We start from the raw sequence: 12766 nt of genomic DNA, 5'->3' as shown, positions 1-12766 counted from the left end.
GATTACATTGGATATTAGTTTTATTCTATCCTGCAGTTCTCTTCGGATAACTTATTATTTTAATAATTGTCACAATACATCATATATTCATTTATTTTCTTTGCCTTTATTAGTGTTCCTCTCCTCAAATAATAGTGCCACCTCCGTGATGGCATTGGAACAGAAAAAAGATAAATAAGTAGGTACCCATCTATCCAGTAACTAGCCAGAGCATGTTGTATAGCTTGTGGTTACTAAAATGGGCTTAGTAGCAAGTTAAAGAATTAACAGTGGGAATGCCTAATAGGCATTTGATAATGGTACTTCGTGAATTATTTTCTGTCGTGTTATAAAAACAACCATTTGTGCCAAAACAGCCTCGTTGATTTGGTGTGTTTTACAAAACTGCTGCAATATTAGAAAGGCCTATTTTGTTTTATCTAGCAGACAGTGACAAAATAGACGTAATCAGATCGAGAAACCACACCAGTCTTGGGTATTATTTGTATTAACAGCTTTTTCAGTACTAGATAACGGCATTTCGATTTTTCATGTAGCAGAACGTTTGACGAACTTCAATGAAGTAATAGATTCTTTCACAGACAGGAAAGCATGCCATGTAAAGCTGTAGCATGATTAGAGAGAGAAAAAAAGATGCTAGGAGCTAAGGATTGAAGAAATGTGTACTTTCTTGCTTGTCCCTTGTCTTTATTGGTTTTATGTATCCTATATTTAATTTGTCACACGAAAGAGCAAGTTATTAGCTAATAGACAATAAAGAGTGGAAATTTTCTGAAGAGTTCTTGTTCTCCTGATTACAAATAATCCCATTCGCTATTAATTGCGAGATTTTTTTTAAAGAGGGTCAGGCTGCCAAACCGGCTGACTGGGAGCAGGAGAGGCACCACAGGGAATTTCAATTTCCACTGTCCTGAAGATAGTTTGATGGCATCCATTAAAAAAATATACATGTTTCAATACCACAGAGCGAAATACAGTGACGTGCGATAGAGGAATGCTGTATGAAGAGGCGTGGCACTGCACTTTGCCACACTTAAGAGACGACCGGGGTGGCCGAGCAGTTCTAGGCGCTACAGTCTGGAATCGCGCGACCGCTACGGTCGCAGGTTCGAATCCTGCCTCGGGCATGGATGTGTGTGATGTCCTTAGGTTAGTTAGGTTAAGTAGTTCTAAGTTCTAGGGGACTGATGACCTCAGAAGTTAAGTCCCATAGTGCCCAGAGCCATTTGAACCACACTTAAGACCAAACTACATGTCTTACATTTCCTCGAACACATATGTTTTATGTTTTAGACTTTTCAGAAAGACGTGCGCTACAAGATGAACCTATTTTTGAAAATTCGATTTTTTTTTTTGGTATTGACCCAGTTAGCAAATATCGTAGATCCAAGGCTGATGCTGTTTGAGTTATAGTGGCCAGTCTCCACGTGACCATGTTTACATTTAGTGATTTTGCTATTTCTCCTTCGTTTACTCGTGCGTCAAATGAAAAAATGGATATCTGTTGCCGGGAGCTATCAAGTGAATTAAAATGCATTCACATAATTACAGAAGGCTAAAATATGTTATTAGTTACAGATTTTATTTCCACCTTTCTGACAGTCAAGCATTAATCGCCTTGCAAAGCAATGAAGTTATTTTTGTCTGTGTGCTAAAGGAATTTGACTTTTATTAACCTTTCCCGCAAAGGCAGTCAATGTATTTGAAACGAAATGTTTAATTCCACAATATTGGCTAGTTTCGACTGTTCGCTGCATTTAAAGTGCATGTTTTCATCTTCTAGTACGTATGGCATTATGCCATAATAAAGAACCAAACATGATATAATACAGTACTGATCCAAGAAAATTTATATCCCGGAAACCACACTGAAAAGCTTATTGGGAATCTGGACATACGAATGTGCACTTTAAGTATGCATTTTAAATGTGCACATTTTAGCATGGTTCACGAGATACTGATGTTCTTGGAGTATCCTCTGATGTCTTGTTTCTTTTATGACATAATGTATGATCTTTCAATGTTTTACACGTACGTACATATGGGCTTTCTATGTCATGGTAGCTGCGCAACTGCGGTGTCGTCGTTATCTGCGCTCTCTGGCAACTGCTGAAATGAACCTATTTCTAACAGGTCGCGGGAAAATATTGCGAATGGTGGTTTGGAAAGCGTTACTTTCAAAGTAAATATCCTTTTACGTATGTTGAACTACGTGCGAGAATGTACCATGAATTTCTTAAATCGCAGAGCGTTTGACTCTCAGTTAAAAATGAACACTTTGATGACGAGCCATTTAGAATTTTGAATCCTGAAGATCAGACATTTATGTCACTATTAAAAATTTTACTGGCACATTTGTAACTTTCCCTGTTTGTGTGTTCGTGCTACTTAACGGTGAAGGTTCTATTGGCTGACTGCATCATATGTCCTATGCTCTGATTATGTGCTGTCATTAGCTGGCGAGATGACGTGACATGGGCTATGACTGGCTTACAAAAGCGCATTGCAATCTAGATTTCAATGATTCGGAAAGTAACATGCGGTGTTTGGTGGAATTACTGTTCATGTAAAATGTAAGAAGCAGTGTCGGGTTATCGATGAAGGGATAATCTTGCATTTCTCTTCAAATAACTTAGCACTCCCAATATTGAAAAAAAAAATGGGGCACAAGGGTCGGTTTTTAGAAAAGCATTTGGCAGCAATGATAGAGATTGAATTTTTGCAGTGATTTAAAAACTTATTTTTTTGGCTCTAAGGGCGATAAAACTTTTGTAAATCTCAATATTTGTGCTGTGTAGTAAATTTACATAATGTTACTTGCTAATGCTCATGCAGGATACAGGGGCAGTACTACAACTGCTGTTTTATTATCAGCTTTACACCTAGTCCTCTTTGTCAAGGGACTTTATGATAGTTTATTTATTGTAATTGTGAGAGAATTTGTCTGGTAAATAATAAACTATTGAAAAATGTGTTATACATGGGAGTACTAATATTACTGTTTTGAACTTTCAGTAGGTTTTATGTGCTGTGGCATTTATTGTACAATGATTTTTTGTCTATGATAGGAAACAAGATGACTGTATTTGAGGGATTTGTTGCTCTATTTAAAATATTGAAATTTAGAACTGCAGTTCACGTATCTCATAATATCCACAATTATTGCTTCATGTTTGTTGTGATCTATAATCTTCTTATAGTGGCTTTCGGAAAGACTCCCGTTGAAAATTATTTCCATAAGATGACAACCTACGACATAATCACCTCTGTAACTCATCTTTTTCATTTTTTGTTCATGCTAATAACCAATACCTCACTCTTATAGTTTTCAGCCTTTTATTAATTCTTTATTTTCTTTCTTGCCTGTTTGTTTTCCCATTATTTGGAGAGATTTTGTTCTACTAGTCATGTTTGTCCAGTGGTTCTCATACATGCAATGGACAAACCCCAGTTCATCTGTCCTCACCGCTCATTACCTTGGACTGCCTCACTTTGTGTATCCCCTTTGTCCATTTTTCATTCTTGTTTTGTTAATATCCATGTTGCTAACTACTTTGTCATTTCTCAGCTTTTCAATTCAAACTAGTTACTTTGTTGATGTGGTAATGCCCTTTTCTTCCATCTCATTTTCTTTTAATGACTGTGCATAATGTACTGATAGAGCACTTGTATAGTCATACCTTTATCACTCACTACTGATCCTATTTGGTAAATGGTCATGTCTTGTGTTGACATTATGGTTTACTACCTTATGCAATGTTTACATGAATAACTTATGCAAATGTTACATTCAGGTGCAAGACCATCCTCTATCCAGTTGTTAGGAATTTTTTAGTTCCAGTATTTTTAACATGTGTTGGAGTTATACTACATTTGTGCCTTCGAAATGACATGATTGCAGAATGGACAGGACAGGGAGCTTTTAAACCAAGATGGAGCTATTTCTAGCAATTCTATGGTCGATGACTTGGTGGCAAAAATATTGGATGAAGAGTCACTTGTGGGAACTAATGGACTGAAGGATACTTTCAATGGGTAAGTCTGGAACATCTACCACTGCTTTCAATTAACTTTAATTACAAAATTGATTCAAAGCGAATGTATTGTTCGGAATATGTTGCATAGACATTATCTCTGAAAGCTTTCAAGAACACTACAGTGTCCATCCAAACATTTTTTTCACTGACTGAAATATGATTGAAATTTCCCAGACCATGAGAGTTGAATGATGGAGACATGCCAAAAATTTTCCCCACTGTGTGTGTATTTCCCAGACCATGAGAGTTGAATGATGGAGACATGCCAAAAATTTTCCCCAGTGTGTGTGTGTGTGTGTGTGTGTGTGTGTGTGTGTGTGTGTGTGTAAAACAGTTTTGAGCAAAAACTGTAATCTTCCCACTGACAAGAGAATTACCCCACCTTGAATTGCTGAAACCTTGTCTGTTTTACCTCGCATCACATTGCTTTATCTGTAAAACTCTGATTTTATGTACAGTTGGTCTTAGAAAGTTAACAAATCTAAAGGTAGAAGCAGCAGAATTTACTGAAGGAACAAATTGGGTAACAGAGAGTCGTGATCAACTGGACAACACAAAGTAGTTTCACAACATATGTATTAAGACATGCAGAACTTACGGAGTCAAAATAGATGTTGTGTTGTTGTCTAATGTTCTTCATGTTTTAGTCATTAAAGATCAAATGTGGAGTTTCAGTGAAGTGATTAAAAGACAGAACAGTGAAATAGCTCATGAGAAAGATCTAAATAGCGCAATTGCTGTTGGCTTTTGATGTTGACATTGAATTATGCCTATTGCAGTGTGGATACACTGAAACTTTTCGACAGCCATGTGTTACCCTTGTCAGGTGTGCATGCTGTACCCATCTTGCGCCCAGTTTGCAGTATCAGAGCATTTCTGTGACAGCTGTGTAAATAGTTGGGTGTCCAGCATAAATAAATTCATCTGCCAGAGCACTAGTCGCAGATCAGATCACAGATTTGATCAAATTGTTGCATGATTTCATTGGTTGGGATACTGGAACTCAGCCCTTCATCATTTACCTCTTCCCGTTATCTGACCTTTCCATCACTCGGTAATGTAGGTCCGTTAACAAGGCTCAATTACTGATGAATAGGAGCTGCTCTGTTCACACAATTTGTATTACAAGTGGTCTGATTTGGCATTCTCTTAATTCCAGTTACGAAGTGAAGTGAAAAGGTTTCTTGAATCTAGTCTGAGATTGACAATACCCACCTGCATTAAGTCCCAAGTAAAAAATCCACAGTGCTTACAGCTCAAATAATAAATAATGTTCTTGAGAAAAGTGTAGTGGTAGCTTATAGCTTCAATAATGTTCTTGGACAAATATATACAAATTCAATAAATGTGATTTTTTTTTTTTTTTTTCTCTCTCTCTCTTTCTCTTTTTCCCACCAAAAAATATTAGTTACTCTTCACTATTTGTGAATTGAGATTTGTATACCAACCAATGCTCATCACTGGTATGATCTAACTCAGATCAATACTGTGGAATTAATAAGCTATAGTTCAACACTCACTAAATTTTTCAAAGTCGCGCCATCACAAGAAAGTATTGTTGCTACTGTCCATGGGGAACCAAGTCTGAAATTGTGATACCATACACACTCACACAAGGGATTGAGCAGCAAAAGTAATGAAACGTATTATTTCTGGTGAAACAGTTAAGTGTGCTGAATACTATTATGTCTCTTTGGGGTGTTTGCAGACTGCTGTAATTACCTGTTCCCTTTAAGTGTAGGTTTACACCATCTTACGGAAATTTCAGTAGGTGTGGACCAGTTCAAAAAATTTGGTTTAAGTGACACATCTGGATCATGTGTGTCAGTAAAAGTTTCTTCTGTCAAAGGTGTCTTAATAATGCTTTCCTTTGAGAGCTACATCAAAGTAGGCATGCCATAAAACTGGCAGGAATCATTCTGTTATACAACAAAACCAGTGCACATTCGTAACACAGAGTACTCAACAAACTGCTAACAATTTCCCAATGAAATTAAATATCTCTACAACTTCTATGCAATTCATCAATGTGACCAGTACCAGCCCGAACCACTGGCGATTCCTACCACACAACCGGTCAAGACCATGCTCCCATGGTAAGTAGCCCATGAGCCAATATTGCCTCTGGCTTCCTGTTCTTCTGCACACTTTTTTACATGGCCTGTGACATTACAAATTGATGTCAGATTGTGTCTTACAAGTACGATCTAAATTATTTAAATTAATCGTAGTTTGTTACTAAAATGTATGTTATTACATGCACACCAATGAAACAAGAAAATTAAGCTTAAGTGCTTGGTTCTGCAATGATTGGTACCTGAGCTACATACTGGTAAATACTGTTCTTATGTTTTATAATTTATAGTACAACAGAAATGCACATAAATGAAATGCTCATCAATGTTTCATGTTATTCTGGAAGGAAACTGTCTCCTGTTTGTTTTTGAATTTGCGTTTTTTGTATCATATTATCCTAATTTGCCTATTTAATTTTATCATAATCATTCATTAACTTATCTGCATAAATTAGTGAACTGCATCTTCAGATCTTGAATTATACGACTACAGTGATCCCAGAATGGCATGCTGCTGTGTCACTCTGTGTCTTACCTGTAAGTGTCTATAAGCTAATTAATTCTACCATTCTATTACCACATGTGATTGCACCTGTGTTTTGTATATCGTGTAAATTCTGTGCAGCTAAAATGATCACCCTTAATAATAGCTAATCAGCAACTTGTTTGTCACAATCAGACTAACATACTGAAGATGTAAATTGTATAAGCTCTTATGTAGTGTAACTTGTAAAGTAATTGCTCTAGAGTAAAGGCATTGCCGCCATGAATCTTGTCCATTAACTCTCTTCGTGGCTGTGTATTTGTCTATTATTTATTTTTGGACGCTCAAAATGAATATTCTCCACTATCTGCCATACTCCGCTGAGCTGAGAATGGAAGCCATTCCCTGCCTCCAGAATACTGATCTATACTGGTTTTTACCTGACATCATTCCTATTGTCTGCGAGTGTTACCCGCCTTCCACACGCAGCCAGGTGTCATCGTACTGGGCTCTTGCTCCATTTGCCAGCTTATTAGAAATCTTGTCACATCTGCACTGAAACTACTCACACCAGATCTGTCGAGTAACAATGGAGTAACAGAAGCCCAGTTCCCTCTACAGAAATATTCAAAATTCAAGTGAATGTACATGATGAAAATCCTAGTTGGATGTATAGACACACAACCACGAAAATGATGGATCTCCATTATAAATTGCTTCCCAATTGTGAGGAGAAATGCTAACACTTCCCAGCCCTGACTGACCCCATTAAAGTGTAATCTGTTGACTGAGATACTGGCTGCTCTAAACACTTCAATGTATAGGAACACATGCTGCTCCGACTAATACCAAGCTCAAGTGTACCTGTCATTATGCAGTATTGTATTGAGCATCACATTGGATGGCAAACTTATGTGTGGTGGTAGAAAAGGATCAAACACCTTCATTTAAGTATGGTGACTCAGGAAATTTTTCATATCATCTTGTACTTTTCGGGTTTCCCAAATGGAAAGAATAAGATAATCATTTTTTAGGAGTTCTAGAGGAGTATTATCAGTTCCCAGTGTCTTTCCCTGTTTCACTTTGGTGAACTTTGCTGAAATCTGTAAGTGACAACTGGTGCAGCCATTGCAAGGTTGTGGCAGAAGTTACAGAAACTGAAATCTGTAAGTGACAACTGGTGCAGCCATTGCAAGGTTGTGGCAGATGTTACAGAAAATTAGTGAAGAAAATATTCTGCAGCTGCAGAGTTACAGTTCAATAGAGTTAAAGTGTCTCAAAATGTCTCGGCTGTCAGTGAGTGGTGCTGTGTTGTATTCAGCTTTTGGATTTCTTGTCTAGGCAGATGCATTCGTACATCCCTGTTATTCAGACACAAAAACTTTGTAGATGTTGGGGATTGGGAGTGTTTACTCCTCTCTCAATTCTTTCTGCTGCCTAGTCTCGACGTTTCCTATTCCAGTGATATTTGTACATCAATTACTGAAAATTTGTCTTATTTACTAAAGGGAATGGATCCTGAATTAATGAATAAACATGCTTCCCATTTATTTTTTATAGGAGTTAAAATTTCATACTTTCATTGAAGAAGTCATTGTCTTTTACTTTTTTTAAAGCCAAGACTTGCTGCTGATTTACAATGATATTTTGTAGTATCACCCACTCAGGTTATGGTTAGATTGGGTTTACTGCTGGAGAGTAAACTTGGATAAGTTAACATTTCCTGTGACAGAGATTTTGTCATGATGTTTCTCTAGATGGTTTTGGGAATTGTTTATGAGTTTTGTGATGGGGAAATGCCCAAAAGTTGGTGAAAGCCATACATATTCTATGAACTTGCCTTAATTCGATAATGTGGTTTTACTCAGAGCAACATAATCACGTCTTACAGCGAGCTATAGTAGTGTGCACAAAATGAAGTAGCTGGTGAGGCAATGAACAGTGAGCCCTGCGATGCCCCAACCTGTACCATGTGACACTCCAACCATGTGTCATTCTATTGTGTGCGTCTATAGCATCAGCACGTGCCTAAAAAAGAAAGTCTTACAGTTGTCTGTGACATCGGTGTCAGCGTAAAGAGAACTGGAAGTCAAAAATTCATGAAGGCATTGATTTGAACTCACTGATAATTTATGAAATGGCAACTTTTCCTCTTTGAAATATACAGTTGTTTTATTTGTAACTTATTTCTGAATGCTTTACAATTGTTTTATTTGCAACTTATTTCTGAATGCTTTTAAACACTTTCAAAACAAAACCCCATATGATTACTTGCAAAGGCATCTTCTGCAACAGATGTTATGTACCAGTTATTATTATTTTTTACCTATCTTAAGAGTACTATAGTTTAATAGGAGCATTTCAGCAGACACGTTTTTGCGTTAATTTGCAAACTAAGGAACCTGGCAATGTTTCATAACTGCAGAATATGTATAGGAACTTTATATATGTTATAATCTCCTTCTCCCACTCCTCCCCTTCTCATTTTGCTGCTTGTCTGCCAAGCCCGGCCACCCACCCTATGCCACGTTCTTTAATGACTCCATTGGCTCCCAGTATCGAGTGTGTCCTTCTTCTCTGTTACCTCCCGGAGTTTGCTTTTGGCTATTGCACCAGCAGCTTCACTTCACACTACCCAATGTGTTCCCAATGGGGGTGTCCTTCACCACCTTGGCTTAGTGCGGCGACCCATCTTCATTGTGGACTTCATTCGTTTCTGGATTCGATCTATCGCTGTAAGTGTCTTGACCTCCGCACAGAACTTAGCTATGGTACCTTCGTGTACAATGATGACTCTGAGACTGATTGTGGTATTGGGTGTGCTATTGGCATCAATCATTTTCGATATCAGCTTCCAGAACACTGCTCAATATTTACAGCAGAGCTCTTTGCCCTCTATCAGGCCACCCAGTACATCCGGCGACACAGGCTTTTTGATTATGTCATACGCTGCGATTTTCTCAGTGCCCGTCAGAGCCTCTGTGTGCTGTACACAGTCCATCCCTTAATGCAACGGGTCCAAGAAAGTATCCATTTGTTCACTGTTGAGGGAGCCACTGTGACGTACCTGTGGGTTCCTGGTCAAGTTGGTCTGAAGGAAATGTGGCTGCTGACACTACTGCCAAGACTGCAGTCCTCGTACTTCAGTCTGCTAGCTCTTCCATCACTTTGGTTGATCTCGGTGTTGCCCCATCTCTCGGCAGGTGGTGTCACTTTGGCATCACCCCTGGTCCCTGGTTTTCTCTTCAGAGGAACAAGTTCAGGTGAATCAGACCTCTCCCAGTGGCCTGCCCAACCTCATCTCGGCCCTGTCACTGTGAGTCCATCATTTTACCTAGATTGCGTATTGGGCATTGTTGTTTCAGCCGTCGCTGTTTTAAGTGGTGATCCCCTGGCACTTTGTGCTCTCCCCCAGGGGATCCACAACTCTTTTGTGGATACGTGTGTAGCGAGCACGGGACCCCAAGCTAATGTGGCCTGCCTTCTTTTCCGGGCTGCATACCCCCCCTTTCCGTATCCTTCGCCATCCCCCATCTTCGCCCCCCCCCCCCTCACCTCTGGCTCTTTCCTTCCCTTTCTCCCCCTTTGGGAGTATGGTTTGTGCCTACGTCCGGAGACGGACGCTTGTAAATGTACCGCACTCTTCGCCTTCCTTGCTTGTATGTCTTCATCTTTCTTCGTCCTTCTCTTTTCCTTACCTCTTCTCTTTACCTCTTCTCTTTACCCTTTTCTCCGCTGCGGCGTTTGAGACCTCTCTTCTTTCCTTTCCCTGTCTCTTTCTTCCTCCCTGTGCGTGTCTGAAGGCCGACCCACGCACTTCCATGCGTAGCCGGTGACGGGGTAACGCGTAATTCCCCGCCCCGGGTAGACAGGTAGGACACGTACGTACCCCCTGGTAATGGCCAGGCCCAGGGAGGGGTGATTACCCGAGCTGATACCTTCCGAAAGTGCCGATTGGTCCCTCCGTCCGTTTGTCGGGAGGCGTGACCTGAGGTGTGAACAATCACCTAAGGCGGGTGTGCCCTCGGTGAGGGCCCCCACAAGGAAGGAGCGCGCCATCGGAGACGCCGGTAATCATGGGGGATTCTTCCGCAATGGTTTCCTCACCTTCCACTATGTCTGCTCACAAACATAAGTTCACTGAGTCTCAGCCACAGACGGTTCTTCCATCGTTGCCACAGTTCCTTGTTGTTTCTCGGTCTGACGAAGGTCACGACTTTTCCACGGTCAACCCTTCCATTATTCAGAAAGGTGTCGACTCAATTGCGGGTCCTGTAAAGTCTTGTTCCAGATTACGGAATGGCACCCTGTTGTTGGAAACACACAGTGCCCTCCAGGCTAAAAAATTGCTGCGTACTTCTCTGCTCCACACCTTCCCTGTCCGGGTGGAACCGCACCGTACCTTAAATTCCTCGCGTGGAGTCGTTTATACACGCTCCCTCGATGGATTGTCTGACGAAGAAATTCAGCACTACCTGTCTGACCAGGGCGTCACAGCTGTTCATCGGGTTATGAAAAGGGTTGACTCGAACATCATTTCAACCCGCACTGTCTTCTTGACATTTGACAAAGTTCAACTCCCATCAAAAATCAAAGCAGGCTATGAGATAATTTCCGTTCGCCCTTATGTCCCAAACCCCACGCGTTGCTATCGATGTCAGCGGTTCAATCACACCAGCCAGTCCTGTTCCAATCCGGCCAAATGTGTTACGTGTGGCAAGGATGCCCATGAGGGTGCTTGTCCACCTCCATCCCCTCGCTGCATCAACTGTATGGGTGACCACGCTGCTTCCTCTCGAGATTGCCCCGTTTTTAAGGACAAAAAACTCATCCAGGAAATAAGAGTGAAGGAAAAGGTGTCGACCTTTGCTGCTCGAAAGTTACTCGCCAGTCGACAGCCCACTGTGCCTCAGAAAGGAAAATACAGCGCTGTCCTTGCTTCTCCTCGGCCAACAAAGGAGGCGGCCACGCAGACTTGCGACCTCACCTTTAGTACCACGGTCGTCAGATCAGCCAGCGCAAAGATCGCCCGTTAAACCTCACCACTTTCGCCTGCCCACTCAATGGCTCACCCTTCGTCGGGTTCTGCTAAATCTCGAGCCCAAAAGTCAGACTCCAAGTCTTCGAAAAAAGAGCATTCTCGTGAAGAGTTTTTACGTACCGCAACTTCACAACCATCGGTTCCTCCTCCATCTAAACATCATACTTCCAAGAAGGCTACGAAGAAACACAGTTCCTCTCCTTCTCCGCCAAGGCGTGTCCCATCTACAGCACCACCTGGCGGAAATCGCCCTCGGCCGTCTTCTGTGTCGCCGAGGCGCACTGCTGGTGGCCGGTCAACTGGCCGATCGTTGGTGGCTGGAGCTGCTCCTGACCAACCTATGGATCAGGATCTTCTGCCTTCGACTGAATGCCGTTCCATGCTGTCGGTCGCAAGCTCTGAGCAGTCGTTGAGTTGACAGCACCCTTGGTCACGTTCCTCCATTTTCTGTTCACCCTATGTCCATTATCCACTGGAATATCCGTGGCATTCGAGCCAATCGGGATGAATTGTCGATCCTCTTACGATCCTACTCACCGGTCATCTTCTGTCTTCAGGACAAAGCTGCGTCCCCATGACCGCTTTGTTCTCCCTCATTTTCAGTCCGTCCGATATGACCTCCCCTCTGTTGAAGGCACTCCAGCCCATGGAGGACTCATGATTCTGCTCCACGATACTCTCCATTATCACCAAATCCCCTTAAACAGTTCCTTCCAAGCTGTCGCCGTCCGTCTTTCCCTTTCTGGATATACGTTCTCTCTTTGTACGGTATACATTCCATCGTCCACACCAATGGCACGAGCTGATCTCCTTCATCTTCTTGGTCAGCTTCCACCCCCCTATTTGCTGGTTGGGGACTTCAATGCCCACCACCCGCTTTGGAGATCTCCACATCCTTGTCCACGTGGCTCACTATTGCTAGACGTCTTCCACCAAGCGGATCTAGTCTGCCTCAACACTGGGGTCCCCACATTTTTGTCTGCCTCCACGACAAATTTATCTCATTTGGACCTTGCGGTCGGTACTGTTCCGCTAGCTCGGCGCTTCGAATGGTTCGCCCTTGATGATACACACTCGAGTGACCACTTTCCATGTGTTCTTAGACTGCAGCCTCAACTGCCATATATAT

The 12766-nt window shown here is 41.4% G+C and overlaps 1 protein-coding gene across 1 annotated transcript in view; it reads left to right on the top strand.

Annotated features, from left to right (window-relative positions):
• LOC124713552 overlaps nt 1-12766 on the top strand; it is a 265066-nt gene that overhangs the window by 40175 nt on the left and 212125 nt on the right. The window contains exon 3 of the mRNA XM_047242955.1: nt 3902-4035. Coding sequence (XP_047098911.1) covers nt 3902-4035 — 134 coding nt within the window. The remainder of the gene's footprint in view (nt 1-3901; nt 4036-12766) is intronic.

Source organism: Schistocerca piceifrons, chromosome 1, assembly GCF_021461385.2.
Source record: "Schistocerca piceifrons isolate TAMUIC-IGC-003096 chromosome 1, iqSchPice1.1, whole genome shotgun sequence".
Lineage (NCBI taxonomy): Eukaryota > Metazoa > Arthropoda > Insecta > Orthoptera > Acrididae > Schistocerca > Schistocerca piceifrons.
This window is presented reverse-complemented; position numbering and strand designations above follow the sequence as displayed.